Source organism: Oreochromis niloticus, linkage group LG3 (genome assembly GCF_001858045.2).
Source record: "Oreochromis niloticus isolate F11D_XX linkage group LG3, O_niloticus_UMD_NMBU, whole genome shotgun sequence".
In the NCBI taxonomy this organism is placed as follows: Eukaryota; Metazoa; Chordata; class Actinopteri; order Cichliformes; family Cichlidae; genus Oreochromis; species Oreochromis niloticus.
In genome coordinates, this window is record NC_031967.2 from 56,943,227 (window position 1) to 56,962,468 (window position 19,242).

The 19,242-nt window shown below is 39.1% G+C and overlaps 1 protein-coding gene and 1 long non-coding RNA gene across 3 annotated transcripts; both read right to left on the reverse strand.

Moving 5' to 3' along the window:
* Positions 1-358: 358 nt before the first annotated feature.
* LOC102083050 (uncharacterized) lies at positions 359-7,309 on the reverse strand. The gene is made up of 4 exons (XR_267557.4): positions 7,153-7,309; positions 4,746-4,790; positions 2,931-3,020; positions 359-1,579 (listed from the first exon to the last, which is right to left on the reverse strand). It is a non-coding gene; the product is annotated as an uncharacterized LOC102083050 (long non-coding RNA).
* Positions 7,310-8,589: 1,280 nt separating this feature from the next.
* On the reverse strand, positions 8,590-13,201 carry LOC102083105 (programmed cell death 1 ligand 1). 2 transcript variants are annotated; one of them, XM_005462264.3, is made up of 3 exons: positions 12,876-13,201; positions 11,240-11,578; positions 8,590-8,744 (listed from the first exon to the last, which is right to left on the reverse strand). In XM_005462264.3, exons 1-3 carry the CDS (start codon positions 12,943-12,945, stop codon positions 8,722-8,724), a joined length of 432 nt encoding a protein of 143 aa, XP_005462321.1. In that variant the 5' UTR covers positions 12,946-13,201; the 3' UTR covers positions 8,590-8,721. The 2 variants fall into 2 exon arrangements, with proteins under 2 accessions (XP_005462321.1, XP_005462320.1); XM_005462263.3 differs by lacking the exon at positions 8,590-8,744 and adding an exon at positions 9,382-11,001.
* Positions 13,202-19,242: the final 6,041 nt, after the last annotated feature.

Here is a 19,242-nt window from a genome sequence, read left to right on the forward strand (position 1 = left end):
GAAAACACAGCGGCCCTGAAGAGCATTCAGAGAAGGCCAGCCCACATCAGCAGCAGTTCAGATATGCTCTGGTGAATGGCTTTCCCCCACCCCTTGCTGATTTCATAAGGAAACAAAATGTTTAGATTATTCTTTAGATTGCCCTGATCAACAACAGCCTGTGCTCCAGACCATAGATTTAACAATATTCTTATAGATGGTTTATATACCATTTTTAGGCATGTGTTGTACATGGCCACTAGAGGGAGTTGTTTTACTTTGAAAACTAAGACTAATAATAATTGTCAGGTTTATATTGTTGGATTGTCATTTATGCTTAAAAATATTTAATCATATATTCTTAGAGGTACATAATCGATTGCATATTGATAGGATGTCTGTGTCACGGCTGCGGGGGCAGACGTGTGATGAGTGTGAGACAGGATCCAGACGCAGGCACTGGCTCGGAAGTGAGCGAATTTTTATTAACACAGGTGGTACAAACAGAAATACGGCGAGCAAAGCAAAACCTAAAGGTGACCTAAACTGGGAATGACTAACAAAACGAACCTGAATGGATGACTCTGGGAGAAACACGCAGGGAAGAAACACAGACGGACTAGCAACTAACTTGAGTGAACACACACTATAAATACACAGAAGGGAACGAGGCAACTGCACACAGGAGGGAGGCACAGCTGATTGTGATCGACAAGACGAGACAGGGGAAACGCAAACTGAACACACTGGCATAAGACACAGACTTTCACAATAAAGCAGGAAACTCAAAACACACGTGAAGACAGACTCAGAGACGCGGGCTTCACACAGAGACCTGACTACACTAGAGGGGATACACAGGTAGGGATGACATAGAACAGAGGGAGCACAGAATTAACACTGGGACAAATAACAAAACCTAAAAATCAGAACTCAGGAAGTACCACGAAACTAGGGAGCTAGAAACACTAGGACAGAAAACCCAAAACACAAACAGTCACAAACCTTTATGAAATCAAAAGTAAAAGTACAAAAACCAAAAACACTGGGTCACCGACCAAGGACCATAACAGTCTGATCCTTAGCAGTCTGCAAAGACTCTGTGTGCCTTCCAGATGTCATGCTGCTGCCGGTTAATTTCTGTGTGACGTATACTGAGGTAAAAACTCAACTATTAAAAAGTCACAGCTTCTGCAATTTTATGGTTATTCTAATTTGAGTTTAGCCATGTTAGCATTAATCAAACCGAGACAAGTCAAAGTTTCTATCTGACATATTTCTACAATCCAAAGAACCATGTGAGAAAAAAAAGTGAGAGTAAGAGTTTATTAAAAGAACCGGAGAGACTAAAGTGGTGCCAGTGGAAAAAGAGCAAGGTGCCAAACTCATGAATTAAATTTAAATGACATAAATCCCATCAACATATTTCTATTATTATTGCTGATTTTGTGGATAAATACACTTTTAAAATAGAACATTATTTTTTAATTATTTTATTCTAATAAATAATAACATATGGATGTCCTCTGGTCTGAGGTGCTGGGGGCAGCAGTGGACTACTTCAGTGAAGAGTAGATGACGTCTGGCTCTGGTTTAAAGTCTGAACACAAACACACAGTTCAAACAACAGGAAACATGATTACAAGATTTGTGGTTCAATCAAGACCTCCAATCTCCACCTCTCTGCATCACATAGTTCATACGTTACTGTGAGCCAGCTCAGATACAAATTAGAGAGCTTCTATAATGGCCACACTTTAGTTGCTTCTTTAAATTCAAACAATTAACTTAATTAAATGACATTTTAAAAACTCAAATATTTGCTCCTTCCAGCTTCCCTCTCTCTGTTTTTGCAACTCAGAAAGAAGATTTGTCGGACTGGCCAAACATTCAGAATTTAAAACAGGAACCATGAAGTTTCCATTCTATAGATTACTGGATGAAAGTAGGCCTTCACCCAAATGTTCAACAGAATATGTGTTTTTTGGGTCAGTTTTCACTATTTACTGTCTTGTCTGACATCCTGCTTACTCGAAGATGAGTTATCTTTGGTGACAAAAAAGTTATTTCTAAAATAATATGAATGCAACCAATTATCAGTTAAAACACTGCTGTGATCTGCTGAGTCAAAAGCTGTTATATGTAAAAGTTTTATCATAATAAAATATGCTAAAAAGTAAAGATCACCGTTTGTTTTAAATGACAGATTTTTCACTGTGTGGAGCTCTAATGCAGCTAAAATGTAGCTGCAATCGCGCCGCTGCCTTTGCTATTGTAGTGGTTAAAAAAAAATCTTTGCTGCATAGAAAAAAAAGAGCAACAACCAACCAGCTTAAGGAGGATATGCTATTAGCACCGATGGCGATGTTAGCTAAGAGCAGATGTGCTATTTCTGTAAAATTATGCGCTTCTACTTATTTACTCAGCAGGGCAGCTTTCACTCCTTAATTATGTAAAAAGACGCCTTGATGCAGTCTCTGTTCATATTCCGCCTTAAGCAAACTTATTTTGCTCCTCGCTTTAAGGCAATTTCTTCTGATTGGTTTTCCATCATAAACAAAAGGTCTGAATTTGAGCTTGAGTATTTGCACATACGACAAACGTATGGGAAGTTCCTTTTCTGTGAGATCTATGGTACCATGGTTGATACAGTCACACACATGTGGAGATAGGATTACCCAAAGTTTGCCCAAAAATCATAACAGCTTTGAACTCTGTTTACACTGTGCAGGATGTTTCGTAAGCACGATTTACAATCAGCCTGTTTTGTTCTCTTCTGTTCTTCTGCTCTTACTTTAAAGGAATAATTCAACTTTTTACGAAACACTAATTGGTCTCTCTGAAAGAAAGATGAGAAGTTTGACTAAGAACGTGGTTAGCTTAGCTCAACGTGAACACTGAAAGCAGCTAGCTTGACTGTGTCCAAAGCTAAAGCTAAAGAGCAGCTGTACCTCTGGCCATCTTTGGGCTGATGGTGATATCTTCATAAGTGATGTCTTCGGTTCTCACTGCTGAGCGAACAGTCAGAGCTGGATCATACTCTGCAAAACAGAACACATTTAAATTACTGCAGGTATAACAATATTATATTGCAGCCATGGTCATGCTATTTTATATTTTTTATGCAGAGATTGTGTGATAACTTTTATAACAGAAGCACTTTTTTCACTTGTTAACCTCCTGTGTGTGAGGTATCTTGTGAAAAGGAAGGCGTATGATCACAAAGCTATCGTCTTCTTTCTGTGCAAACTGAGACAGGTCACCACAGAACACAAAGCAAACACTTTCTCACGACATGAACACTGTCGTTAGCTAAACCAGGACAAACTGCGGTGGCAAGTGTCATTTGCCTTACAGTACAATTAACTAGAATCATCAACAGGAAATAGATGCTGTGGTTTGGCATGCAGGTCATTTGGCCTTTTCAGTCTGTCTCTTTGTGTCTTTGATTTTAACAACACATTCGTCCTGCTAACAACTCCTTTGCATATCAAAACCAGACCAATACATTATTTCTCATTTCTTTGAGAAAACCTAAAATCATCTGCTTTAGAATAAAATAGAAATTTGACTTTATTGATTGATTTTCTGAACTTCTCCTAAATCAACACAAAAATACACAAGTGCCCAGTCAGCCCCTTAAAGCAGCAGTCAAGACAAGAACAAGAAGAGGGAGCTTAACATGGACCCAAACAACAGAGAAACAGAGATAATGGATGGCCACAAATTCTAACCTCCTAAGACCCAAACTTTTTCATGTCATGCATTTTTATTTTCTTTTTGCTATTTGGGCTGATTGGAACCTGATGAATTTAAAAAACAAAATATATAAGTACAAAAAGTAAAAGATTTCTGAACATTGCATGAAACACCAAACATTTCACTCCAAAACTGCTACTACAAACTTTTTTGAAGTCTGCATTTAAACCACCGTTGAAGCATTTTGAATTTCTAGTAATGCCAGTCAGACTGACTAACACTTCAACAATCTTTCAGGTAGTTGTGAATGATTTCCTCCAAGACTGCCTTTGCAAACCAAAGACATCTTTCTCCTCACAACATTTCCAAACAAGCCACACTCATTCAGTCTTTTTCTCATTGTACTGTCATGAACTTTAACATTTAACAAGCTAACCGATGCCTGTAGAGTTAGAGATTTTATATTTCCTATGAAAGCAGCAAAGATGGGCTGTATAGGGCCTTTCTGCATGGAGATTACACATCCTCATGATCCTCATTCTCTCCAGATACTCTGGCTTCCTCGCATAGTCCATAAACATGCATGAGCTTAGGTTAATTGTGGCAGTGAATGCCTGTCTTTTCTGTGGTAACCCTGCAATAGACTGACCAACTGTCCAGGTTTTCCCCAGCCTTTCATACAAAGAGGACGAAATCTGAACACTGAATTAAATAAGCAGAAGAAAATGGATAGACTGTGGGATCCTCTAATTAAAAAATTTCCAATATGTTCTCTCTAGGAACAAATTAAACAAAATACCATGACTTTAGTGGGCATGTTTGTTATTGTCCACCAAGCATGCAGCCAAAAATTCCCGTATTATAAGGGCATGCAAAGTTATTCTGTGGAAAGTTGTAGCCAAACAAGGTTCTGCTGCTTTACAGGGAACTATAACTTTTTGGTCTGGGTTTTAAAAACTGCACTGCACCGAAAATGCTTTCCTCCAAATCTCAAATGAACTTTTAATGAACTTGAGCTCCTGGCTATAGACGTGAGCTATGACAGAGACAAAGAAGAGCAGCTGTACCTCCGTAACTGACATCTTCTGTTGTCACTGCTGAGCAGACTGCAGCTGCATAACAAAATAAAACACAGTACATCACTGATGTTATGGAATTTAAAATGTTGGTGTCACATAAAGTCAGCTAAAAGCTAAAAGTCACATCATACAAGTTCTGTTGATGTCCTTATGAATAAGTTATGTTTTTAATCTACAACCGTTGTGGTTCAACACATGCAACTTAATTTTTTATTTATTCATTTTATATTTTTGTGAAAAAAGACTTCTGTTTTACATAGATATGAGTCAAGCCACTGCAGTGCAGTACCTTATTCTATATTAATCACATTTCATTTTGCATGAGCAAACCGTCTCTAGTAAAAAAGGGAATATATACGCACTTAACAAGTTTACTGAACATCTTGCACATTCATGTTAACAAAAAATCTGTAAACTTTTATCCACTCTCTCTCTGTCACTCTTGGGGAGGAACTTCAAGTCCTTGAAACGAGGAACCATAGCTATGTAAAGTGTGTTTACTCAACGATATTAATAAGTCTGCAGGTTGTTGCAATCCACTGGGCAATTGTGTCAGTCAATATGTCCTAGGTAGATTTACTGAGTCCCCGATGCTCCGTGAGTGGTTTGTGGCAAGCTGGGTGACGCGTTAGCCAAAGTGCTAGCAGCATCCCCGACTAACATATGCTTCGCGTCAATGTGATATTTTAAGCTGGAAGGACTTCGGCAAAAAGAAATTCCTTCTTGCATAATACGTTGTCAGTTGTGTGCTCCGTCCTGTTATTTTTTTAATACTCAAATTTCCCATCGAGAGGGCTGATGTGAGTTTATCATCTTCCACATTGAGTTGATTGGTTCAGCTTCTCGTCACTACCAGATCAACTGCCCATTTCCGCATGTGGCTTCGACAGTCTCGGTCATTGTGTCCTTGGGCAAGACACTTCACCCGTTGCCTACTGGTGGTGGTCAGAGGGCCCGGTGGCACCAGTGTCCGGCAGCCTCGCCTCCGTCAGTGCACCCCAGGGTGGCTGTGGCTACAATGTAGCTGCCATCACCAGTGTGTGAATGTGTTTGTGAATGGGTGGATGACTGGATGTGTAAAGCGCTTTGGGGTCCTTAGGGACTAGTAAAAGCGCTATATAAATAAAGACCATTTACCATGCGCGACGGTAACTCTACTTGGACAAAGTTCCAGAAATGTGTTGACAGAAACATTTCAGGGCTTTTGAGTCATTCTGCACTCCAGATGCGTTAATTGCGTTAAAAATTTTAATCTCGTTGACTGTGATGGCGGATTAATTTGCGTTAATGCATTTTTTTTGACAGCACTTGAAATATTACAAATGTTGTTAAATGTTTTGATGACTTTTCTCCAAAATAGCTTTTAAAAAAGATTTACACTTTGAGTCACAATGATCTTTCTGAGGTTCCTGCTCAAAAATGACATTTACAAACTCTTTGTAAACAATCTTGGTATAAAAATAAAAATAAAACTTGTGAGATTTCATCAGAGGCATAAATATTACAACAGATATTACTGTGTCAAAGTTAATTTTCTGTGCAAAGATTTATGGTTTTGAGGTGAAATAGTAAAAATTACACACGTTAATGAATAGATAACCTGATATTTTGCCATTTGGCACATTTTGGCACCATCTGTCAGTTGAAATTTCTTAAAAATTGAACAGCAGATATTCTTTATTTACATTGCATATTACTAATTGTTTTTTTTTTAATATATTTTTTTTTAAGAATTACACACATACTCAGGTACATTGGGCCTTTTGTTCTGTGTGTAATCAAGTTTTGGAAATGTCCCTTTTCAACTTTACCTTCTATTTGCTGATTTACATGACAGACACCTCTTCTTAAGCATTCGAGCCAATGGAATTCCAATACCATCGTCATGTCAATTCCACCATTTTAGCAACATGGGATGCTAAATTTACAACACTTGCCCTCATCTAATCACATGTTTGTAACTGGCCAAAAAATTGTGATTTTTTAAAACAAAAATAGCTCTAAGTTATTATGGGAGATCGAGTTAGTCAGAAAACAAGTCATAGTCTCAAATACATATTTATGCTTTGCAAACAGGTTATTGGGTTATTGTTTATCAAGTGTCAGACATTGTGGTTTTCTTTGGTGGCTAGTTTGGTAAATTTTGGTTTTAGCGTGATGAAACTTGTTTTCTTGATTAGCCGCGGTTTGATGCTAACGAGGCTCTGCTGTGTTTGTTTACAGAAATAACTGACTACGTGTTACAACTGATTAAACTGAATCTTCCCTTTTTGCCTCCCGGTACATGGGTCAGAGGTTAACATTTCAGTGCACAGCATCTTGTAAAAAAATATCCATCGAAAAGTCCAGATTATTAAGTATAACAAACTCAAAGATCAGGAAGTCTGAGTCTCACCTTCAGGTTTCCTGTGAACACATCGTCGTGCCAGTAGAACCAGTAACACCAGTAGAACCACAACACACAAGGAGCCAACACATGACAACACAGAGAGAACAGGAGGAAAGAGTGATGGAGGAATAGTGATGGAGGTGGAACAAGGAGGAGAGGTGGATGTAGGTGGAGGTGTGGATGTAGGTGGAGGTGTGGTGGTGGGTTTGTCTAAAATAAAGCAAACACAGTCATTAAGTTGTCGTCACATTGTGAATGTTGAAAGCTGCAGAAACACAGACAGGTGAGTGTGTCACCTGTGACAGTGATCCAGCTGGATGGAGACTCTCCATGACCGCTGATGTCACACTTGTAGAGGCCTTCATCAGACCTGGAAACATGCTGGATGGTCATGTGACCTGTAGGCTGCTTCCTGATGAGGGAGCCATCTTTATAGAAAGCAGCTGGGAGGTTGGAGGGAGTGGTCTTTGTTTTACAGAGCAGAGTGACGTCATCTCCCTCCATCACAGGGAGGACAGGACTCTGCAGGATCACTGATCCACCTCAACACAGAGACAAACTACAGCATTTCATCCATTTACACACAGCTTCATCAACACTAACTCCACACACTCAGCTTACCAGTGACTGTCAGGTTAACCATGTTACTGATGGGACCCTCTCTGGACTCACACCAGTAAACCCCACTATCCAGTGGGAATGCAACAATGTCACAAGTGGAACCAGCTGGTTTTCCCCACCCATCTCCACACTGTGTCCTCTGTTGTTTGCTTGTGTTTCTCCTCAGAGTCCATCCAGCAGAGCTGTCGTCCTCCTCACAGCTCAGAAACACAAAGTCTCCTTCAAAGAACTGAGAGCTGCTGGGACTCACAGTCAGACGAGCTGTGAGGGTTAAAATGAAAAACTGATGATCTGTTTAATTTTGCATTGTGAAACATGAACCCAATCAGGTCATATCAGTGAGCATTTATCAGGTTTAAACTGTGACAGAAGAAGGTTACTGACCTTGGTTTGTTGTGCAGCTCAGCAGTGAGATCAGAACTAAAGAGAAATGACACTCAGGTTGATTTGAGGTGAACATAAAGAACAACTCCACAAAAATAGCACAGACTCATCTCTTTATTGTATCTCCTCATTTTTTTTTATATCTTTCCTTTTTATTCGTTCCATGTACACATATTTTCTGGCAGGTTTTGAGTGATTACTGATACAGTCATTGGTAAGTTCAAAACAAGTCTTTCATGCCAAAAATGTAAAAAATTTCTCGAAGTGTTTTTTGTTACTTGTACTGCACAATTTTTGCACACCTCATCCGTCCTAGTTTTGTGTTGATCTGTAATATAAAAAACCTGCAGCCAGTCAAAGTACAAGAATTCAAACAAACACAGAGATTCTACTTACAGAGCAGACACAGCACAGATGTTTCCTTCATCGTCCTTCTCACTCATTTGAGCTTTTTTTCATTTCTGTCACTAACAGCAAGTAAAGCCCGCCCTCTTCCTCTGAGCACCAGCTTTTAAATCAGTATAACGACAGAGGTGAGAACTGCTTCCTTTCCATGTAGTTACGTCCCCCTCAGTGAGAGAGGCAGATATGAGCTGAAACACAGGAATCAAACCAGGGACGCTGCTGTTATGGAGCTGAACTGGAACCAATCAGACACTGAGGCCCTCTGAACACATTTTAATTACAGCTGTGCAGAGACACACTGATGACTGACTGGAACACTATGATTCACATTTTACATTAACACCATCCTCACACATGGTTTATATATGACCACTAGAGGGAGATGTTGGAATTTACATACTAACATGGATACAAGCAGATCATCAGTGATGCTTCAAAGGTTTGTTTTTAACACTTGGTTGCTGAACATGTGCTGTTTGTAATAAAATTCATCCAGATTCTCAAAACCAGAATTTTCAAGTACAAAAAAGAAAATATGTGAGTACTGTGTACTTTTTGACCAAGTAAGATTCCCAATGCAAAACCTTACTAGTGCATTGCATCGACTGCTTGATCACTAAGCATTTTGATGTTTCTACAAATATCCATTAAACATGATTTCTAAAGGTTAAAAAAAATTGAAGTAAAATTATTTTGTTTCGCCTGCCGTCTGCTCGATGCACTGCATGAATCCCAGATTAAAACTAGACGAGAAACTGAGTGATTTCACAGGTCATAAAATTGTTGAACAAAAGAAGAGTGAATTAAGAAAAACATGCAACAAAACTGTGTGTAAGTCTTTATTAAACCTTAACAAGTGAACAACAAAAACTAGAAAAACTACATCACCAACATTAGTAAAACAGACTGAAGCATCTTCAAGGTCAGAAAATAAAGATTCACAGATCACAGGGAGAGAACATCTGACTCTGCAGGCAGATGGAACTTATTCCACTCCTCTGTTTCATAATACTGTCACATCATTCATTTTTAGCTGATCAATAGCCCAGAACACCATCAGGCAGATTAATGATTGTCTATAACTCAGAGTTTCATCTACACTCTGTGTTTACAGTGTTTGTTTTATCTAAACTGTAACTGCAGATCTCTACATAAGGATCAGTTTTTGTGGTTCAAACCTTAAAGAACATGTTTGAACTTACAAACAGCTTCTGAACCTGAAGATAAAACAAAGAGTCATTCTGCTGCTGTAACAAACATGACACTGCATCCATGTGTAATCAGAATAAACAACCAATAAAGGTATTTACTGCTCATATCAGTGGGATATGTTTAGCTTGAAAAGGTTTAATTCAGAAATTGAATATTTTTTTAACTGTCTGTTTGCAACATGAATCCTGGATGTCCCACATACATTAGGATAGAAATGTAAAAAAATGAACCTCTCCCACTGACATGAAACGCTAAGCTAGCAGCTAAAAAAATTAAAACACACATTGATCCCAATACTGTACTTACTGTACAGTCAATTCACAACCTGATATCAAGCAGTGTTTTCCCCCCTTTAAACAAAACCAATGAAAGCACAAGATGAGCAAACACAGTAGTTACACAGTCTCTGACGGACACAGTCTGAACATGTCTGATGATAAGAATACATAATGAAGCTACATTCTGTCTTGAGGTCTGTCTGTTGGATGATCTGGATCATTAACTTCATTCATTGTCTTTGCTGGTGATTGAAACTGTGAGGTATACCTGTTCCGCGCTTACCACAAATTATTTTTGACAGGTTGTAGGAGCCAATCCTCACCTCAAATCTGGCTCAATGTGATTGAGAGCTGCCGTGACTTAGCAAATGAAGTGTGACAAAGTCAGGTGAGTTAGTCACTGCCGAAATTCAGGCCATTCAAGATTTACCTGTGCCTCACATCAGATGTGAGCTTATCCATTTCCTTAGAATGGCTGGTTACTATCGTGGCTCCTGTAAAAGCATATTGCAGACACAGTTGATTCTCTTATTACTCTGACTAATGTATCAAGTGTGTCAAAGTGCATTTCAGTCTGTAACAATCAGTTAAAGCACAGCACCACTGTGCTCGGAGGCCCTGGTGCAGCACTTTGAAGCGAATGCTGGCTCTTGATCATTATTCACACACTATAACCTTCTTTTTCTAAACCCAAATCCATAACTTCTCTTCATCCAAATAGCTGATAGTGCCATGGTGTTTTCAGTTACTGGAACCGATTATGACCAAGTGTGCATTAGTAAGCACGTTTAACTGAAAATTACTGATTGGAGTGGTTAGTCTGATTAACTGGGGTGGGGACTCTGTTATGTACGATTGTAGTAGATCAAAAAACCAATGAGAGCAGCAGCAACAAGCGCAGTACAAACTGACAAACTGACTATCAGTCCACGGTCTCTGAATCCTCTTGTCTGACCTGCAGGTGAGAAACAGGTGTGAGGTGTCAGCTGTCAGGTAGGTGATGAGTGAAGAACAGAACAGAATCCATTTCCTCTTCAAACTGCTGTCAGACATTATCTACTGCACTCTGATCACATCACTCAGACCAGCTGCTTTCTACAAAGTCTCATCAACAACATCTTTAGAAACAAACATCAACAACCAGGAAGCAGCTTCACCTCTGATCACACACACACTCAACTCTGCTCACTCACCTGGAGGATCAACACTCAGGTAGATGTTTGTGAACGACTGCAAGGAGCGTGTTTCTTCCAGGAAGACAAGACACTCGTATGTTCCAGCATCATTAATCGTCACATCCTTCAGAATCAAAGACACGTCTCCATCCTTCATCTGTCTGTCCTGCAGATCCACCCGGTTCTTAAAAGATGGATGCTGGTCATCTGGAACAAAGTGCCCAACCCTGTACAATAGCACATATTTATCTCCCAGGTCATCTCTACTCCACTTTACAAGTCTGATTGTGTTGTTGTTTGGAGCTCGACATGGCAGAATGATGTTCTGTCCAGACTCAGTTGTGATGTTTTTCTGGTCTGAAAGAGGAAACGACACAGAGCAGAGAGGTTAAAGGTCAAAATATAACTGTTCACTTCTACAGCAGCCAATCGCTGTGAGCAGCTACAGAAACTATTAAACTCACACACATGGACACGCAAAAATTGCTAAGTGGACTGTACCAAGTGTGTAAATATTACAGAGTAACTGTGATTGGAATGATTTACTTTAAAGGTGTTGTTTGTGTATATGTTTGAGTTAGATTTCCAGTTATTTGGGATTTTAATGGTCGAATATTTTATTTCATCGTCGGTGAGAGACCAGAGAACATTTCTAAAAAGTCAAGCACACATTTTTAAAGCACAAATTTGAAACATTTTTGCTTCGCAGGTGCAGGTTTTAACTTGTTCTGGTAATTGTTGCACTTCACACTGTGGGTCTCTGCATGCTACCTTTTCTGTAGCTGGAGAAGCATAATCAGAGCATCTTTCCATTGTCTGGATTCACTTACTCTAAGAGTGGAAGTCAATAATCACACATAGCTGGTTAACAACTAAGCAAGGGTTTTCTGTATGTGTTTACGTGTTGACACTATCTTGTTAATCTAAAAGTGCCATTTCATGAATCAGATGACTTTTTTCCCACAGAAAATGATCTCTACGAGTGTCACCTACCACAGGCATCATATGAAATTGTGATTAAAAATCTATTAAGGACATATTTTATTTACAGCATATTTTAAATAAAATACAGATTCTCTGCCTCTGGTGAGGAGATGGTCATCTTCAAAGTTGTGAATGTGGGACATTAAGCTTCAATGTTTAAATGGATCCAATAAACAGTTTCAAAGCTCTAATGAGTTAAATTAGAAATAAACAGCAGCACTAAGAGCTTGCTCAGTGTTAAACTATAACTGTAGTGTTTATTGGGCTTTTTTGGTTGTTGTTTTTTCGTATTTAAATAGTCTTTTTTCACCGCTCTGTGCAGCAAATCACTACATTTTTTTCTGCAGCATTCGTCTTTAGTTATGTTACCAACATGTTGCACTTTACTGTTTCATTTCTCTTTTAGCTTTAAACACCACTTCCTCATCATCTGATGATGTCTGACTGGCCCAGGTGACACACAAAAAAAGTCTTTGTGCAGAAGGAGTCGCATAAACGTGCGGGCGCAGAGAGCTGGGAACAAAAAGCCCTGTTTACCATGGGGATAACTGCCCCCATGTCACTGCCAGCTGAGCTAAGTAACACAAACACATCCTGGCTGTGCTCAGCTTCCTTCGTACTATAACTCTGACCCGTATATATCACACACAGACAAACAGTCAAACCTCACCTGCAGAGACAAACATGAAGAACCCGACAAACAGCAAAGTCAGGCAGAGTTTCTCCGTTACAGCAGACATTTCCGTCCTTTGATCTTCTAAAGATATTAGTTATAAAAGGCTGAGTCCGTCCGTATTTTCAGGGAATAACATAACCTGAGTTTAGAGCTCAAATTTAAGGCATAACTGTGCGACCAGATTTAATTTTCAACCGCAACTTCAAACGTAAAGTCTGACAACTGACGACTTGAGGAGTAGTGATGTGTCGGTCGCGAACGAAACGGCTCTTAGAGCCGAATCTTTGAAGTGAACGACGCGAGCCGGCTCCTTCACTCCGCACGCGAGCCTTGTGCTTTGCGCTGGGCAGAGGGGGGAGGGGCGGTAGTTACACTCAGTAGCACAGGAACAGAGACAGAGGGAAAGAGGGAGAAAGAGAGCCAGGGACAGCAACGTCACATTAGAAAGGTATAGTAATCATCCACAACTATTTTCAGTTGCGGATACTTGCATACTGTCATTTATGCATTTAAACCTTCGCAATCTGTATTTCTTCTGTTGCATCTCTGTATCTGTGAATGAAAGAGTTTGTAAATAAATACAAAGAACAAAAGAGACGTAAATATAAATTAAGCCTAACCTGTCAGTCAGAAAATAACGTGTTTTTTGTGCAGATCTCAGTTTGTGCAGGCTGTGATCAGCTGATCTTCACTGGTCTTTTGAGGATTTGACCAGTAAAATATAAGCAGCTGTTTCATGAGTTGTGTGGCTGATTTCTAACTTTTGGGACTATAAAGTTAAAGGTCGAATTCACTGACCGAATCTAAATATGATGGTTGCTTCACCTGATGTGATCTATTAACATTACAAATGCAACCAGCATAGTGCATCACTGTAAAGCTCACCACAGCACTACAAACTAACCAGTTTAATCTGTGCTAATTTCTATTCAACTGTTTAACAGTCCTAGAGGATGTTCATGCAAAGTTTGAGTGACACAGAATTAGTGTGCTTCAGTTTGTTTCAAAACATAATTCAGCAACCTGCATTAACATCTGCTTTAAACACTAAATTAAAATGTAATGTTTGTGAAATGTGCAGAACCAGTTTTGGTGTTTGCTGTCTTTTGTTGTGCTGGTTGAACAGTTACATTTGAAATTACATCTTACTGAAAAACACACAAAGAAACAAACAAAAATTTGCATGAATCGCACAAAAGTGTTCAGAGTAGTAATGAAAGAGCCTGTGTTTGGGTTTCCTCATCAGGCTGTAATACGTACATAAACTGCATACAATTTTTGTTCTTAAAGCACAATGACAATAAAAATTCTGATTCTGATTTGATTAATTGACTCCATAAATAGATGAAAGTAAGACATCACTGCCACCATGAGGTGAGACTGAAACATGACACTGGATAAATCTAATAGGCTGTAATAGCAATGGTGTGGCTCGGCAACCACTAAGCTGCTATTTAAAACACAAACAAACAAAAAACAGTTTTTACATAGAAATGATTAATTCTAGAATCAGTGGCAAGCTGGGAAAATGATATAGTGTGTATTAACACAGGGATGTGTGAATTAAATAATTAAAAATTATGAACTAGGAAGTATTGCTGATAATTGACCATGTGTGACCTTATCATAACCAGTTACTCCAACTGAGGCACTCCTTTTTTTAAAATGCTGAGCAGCTTCTGAAACGTGCTGTGGCTTGTCGGATGTATTTGCAAGCACCGTCTGCATGACTTCAAACCAGCTGGTCTTTGTCAAATGTTGTTTTGTTTTCTGTCACACGCACGCTGACACGGTTGGTTAACATGAATAAACCGGTTGGTTGTTGATCAGAATTTCACTCGAACGTTAAAAACTGTTAAACTGTGACCTGATTAAAAGAATTCTGTGTGGTGTGGGCGACAAAATATTCATTAATGCAGAGAGACATCACTGCCACTTCCAGGTCAAATTGGTACGTTTAATTCGCAGCTACAGGGAAACACACTGAGGAGTTACATTTTATATTTATATGGGCTCTTCTCACACATGGTTTAATAAAGAAACACTACAGGCAGAAAAGCCAACCATCAATACTGCCTCCATAGGCTAACATAAATAAATAAATAGCACACTCAAAATGCACGTTTTCATTAAATGGTTGTGTTTTATTTAAAGATTTATTTATTTATTTACTTTGCCTGTCCTGTCCGTCTGTGTGGCAATAAGAATTATTGTCTGAAGGCCAAGAAAAATGCACAGCAGATTTGCTTTCCCAAGTGGAGCATTATGACTTTTGGTATACTGGTCCACTTGATTGTCATTGTTTATTAGATTTTAATTATAATTTTTTGTTGTTATTATTTTAAGTTATTACAATCAGAACAGAAAAGACCAGGGGATGGGGAAAAAAGAAGAAGGAAAGAGAAGTTGGGAAGAAAAACTAATTTTCAAATTCCAAAATAAGTTAATGGTTTCAAAAATCAAATATTTATTTCTGACATTTAAAATGGCAATTCCACTCCTCATTTAAAAAATCCTGCTGCAAGGCAAATTAGCCACAGCGTGAGATGTAAGGAGCTCTCTGATTGGTTGGACAGACACAGGTTGGCTGCCTGGATTTTTCTATGCTACCATTTGTGTTCATAGCCTACTAAGAAGCATGTCTGCTTGTACAAAGGCCGTTCAGCCTCGGGATATGTGAAGAATGAAGGGACCCTGCAGTGAAACGGAGAGCTCAACCTCTGACTGAGTGCCTGTTTACTCAGTCTGACCATCTGTTGAAGGTAACGTGCTAACATGGCTAACGCTAGCATCACCACACGTAGCCCCGTTATTTGAAGGTCATCTTAGCTTATGAAAATTGTACGTCGCAGCTGTTGTGCTGTGCTCTTCACAAATAAAGCTTGAAGCAGCTCAGACTGTTAGAACCAGCACTGAGGCCTGTTACATTTATACAGTCTTAGAGCAATGGCTGCAACCTACAGCCTTTAAACTAGCGATTAAAATGCTGACAGTAAACTCGTCAGTCCAGATGTTACCACATTACTTTGTGATACTTAGAGTTAAAACAACTGAGACAGGCTGATTAAAATAACAGCTGTCAGTTCTCTCATTCCTTATATCAAGCCTCATCTACCCTGGGGGCCCTGCCACCAAGGAGTTGTTGACTGCCTCAGTGACCTCACACCCAGTGATAGGCCAGATATCCCCCTCGTCCCCAGACTCTGCTTCCTAAATGCCAGTGGGATTAAGTAGATCCTTAAAGTATTCCTTCACAAAGTCCCTCAGCCTGGTGGCTCCCTTCACCTCTGGTGTGCATCATTTGGTTTGGGCATTACCACAATGACAGTCAGTAACAACCTTGTGGCAGCAGCTCAGTGCAGTGGCTTTGGCAATGGAGGTGCTGAACATGGTCCTTTCAGACTCAAAGTCCCCAGTCTCCCTCAGAATACAGCTGAAGCTCCGCTGGGGCCTTTGCCAGGCATTACCAGCACACCCTCACTATACATTTAGGTGTGCCAGGTCAGTCCAGCATCCTCACCACCACCTGATCCAACTCACCACCAGGTGGTGATTAGTTGACAGCTCAGCCCATCTCTTCAGCCGAGTGTCCAGAAACAATGGCTGCAGGTCTGGGAGGATTACAAGATCGATCATTGTCCTGCAACATAGGGTGTCCTGGTGCCATGTGCACTTATAGACACCCTTATTTTCAAACATGGTGTTTGTTATGGACAAACTGTAAATTTGCACAGAAGTCCAGTAAAAAAACACTAGGGATCCCATAGGCTGTGTTGTAAGGGCGGCTTTTGCACCCAGGTAGGGTCACCATGGCAAATTGGTCTTGGGGATTCAGAGGGCCCCCATGAGTAGATGAGCAAAGTACACATGCAAGATCCAAATATTTAATCCACCGAAGAGCTGTTCTCAGATCTCTTTGCATATTAACTTTATCTTTGAAATATCCAGTTTTGAGATTCTGTGTATTAATGCCCCCAAACTAGATATTTGACAGATGTTATCTGTATACTAAATGTTTGAGATCCTAAAATATGCACACACCAGATACTTAACAGACAGATCATTACTGCAGTAGTCAAAAGTGAAAATTTCAAAATTCATGCGTTCTGTAATAGTGTACAATATCTAGAAAAAAAAAATCTAATTTAGATTTGCATCTTGTGAACGTGATTGGCAAAATCCTTTGTTAGTCATCTGAAACACCCAGGTGGAATTATCACTAAGTCCCAGAAGAATATGATTTGTGGCCATTTTAATCTTCACAGAGATGTTTAACATGTGGGGCTCTAATCAGCTTCAGGTGGTGTGATCCAATCTGCCTGAGATGTTCATGAGTTTGTAGTTAATCAGACACTGAAACACTTCAAATCTCTACTTTCATCATAATAAATAAATGAAATAAATAAAACATAGGAAAATGGGTTTTTGCATGTTTGCTGTAAAAAGTCAAGAATTATTTAATGAAAAATGGAAAACAATTTGCCACGTCATCTGCTGCCAACTGGTTTCTCATTGAGTGCGGAAATGAAAAAAGATCAAATTCTTCAGTTTCAAACACACACACATGCACACATCCTGTACTGATGCTTTTCTGTGCATCCTACAGCCACTGAATGACGCTCCTGCTGCTTTTAGTCTGCACTTGTGGTTTAATTTTCATCGTTTTCTGCACTATCGGTTAACCACATGCAGACTGTAACAAATCAAATTTTCCATGTGTGACCTTTATGCAACCCACAGAACCACGTGTGAAAAGCAAGTAAAATCAAAAGTTTATTGATCCATCCTAAAATACAACAAACATAAATAAAATATAAATAACACAAAAGTTACTAAGGACATAAATCATATGAGCTTATTTAAATAATTGTCACTGATATTACAGAAAAAAACCTCTTTTAAAATTCCTGTTAAAAAGGATGCGACTTTTGGGTCTTATTCAGTCATAAAAAGACATAAAACATACATCTTTATCAACGAGTGAATATGGTCTCCTCTGAGATGGAGAGCTGACAATATAGAGACCAGAAGCTGGATGTCAGTGGTTGGATTGGTGGACTGAAGAGTCGATCACATCTCATTCTGGTTTAAGGTGTGAACACAAAAACACACAGTTCAAAAAACAGGAAACATGGTTACAAGCTTTGTGGTTTAATCAAAACTTTCATCTTCAACTCCCCTGCATCACACAGTCCCAGTTCAGACAAGTGAAACTGACTGCACTGGGAACCAACCTGCATTTGCAAAAAAACTCCATTAGATGTTTTCTGGCTGTTTAGGTGTACAGTCTATAATTTAGCTTGTCTGTTTCACATCTCGTTCACTGACAGCAGGTTGGTGCGTTAAGTACAAGGGTGTACACAATATATACTACAAGGACGTGTACTAAGGGAACTGAAACACTTTTTTTTGTTGTTGTTGATTCTCAAAATTTTGGTCCAGTTTCTCCACATTTTGATTGTAAACTTGGTGAAGTCTAATAATGGTTTCCACTGTGGAGGACAGACATAGATACTCTTTTTTAATTTTACTTTTACTTATAGCTAAAAAAATAAGACATTTGTTATGGTATACTGGGCCTTAGTGCAACTGAGTTAATCCTCAGCCTGAAACTAGATGATTTAGCATAACTCTTTCAAGGTTTCTGGCTACTCTTCAAAAACAAACAGTCTGAACAGCAGCTGGATGGGCAGTTTTGACTAAGAATCCACATTAGGCATATCTCAATTTAATGATGTCACACAGATCAAAGGGTAGAAAACCATAGTGTGAAATTAAGTCCAAGCTTTTGTCTCATACTGTATTACTTGGCACATCAACTTAAGTAATTATTTCAAACTTTGTTCATGTTTAATATAATCATCCACCGCAGGAACAAGAGATGTTTAGGGACTAAATCTAAATGGAAACCTGAGAGATTTCAGTTATGTTTCTGTTATGAAGGATATTCTTTAAGACAAAATGTAGAATATTTTTTTCTTTGTTCAAAGTTAAAATAAAGAGCAGCTTTACCTGTGGTCTTCTTTGGTCTGACACCTATTTGTCCATATTTGCCATCTTTAGTTCTCACTGTTGAGTAGACCACAGCTTGATCACTCTCTCCAGGCACAACTGCAAGAGTATTTTAAAAATTATTTCACTCCACGTGGAAGCAGATTTTTTTTTTTGTTTGTGCTTAAATTAAGTGATACATTTTCGAAACTGGAGCATCCTTTCAGAGGGTTTTTCCCACCGCTTCTTAATAGCTTTGCTTTAAAACAACAATCGACCAGAAAGAACTGGTAGGTATCTCTGTGTAAAGGAAGATGGATATCTTTGATGCTATCTTCTTTTGATCTAAGCTGGTGCACTGCACCACAGA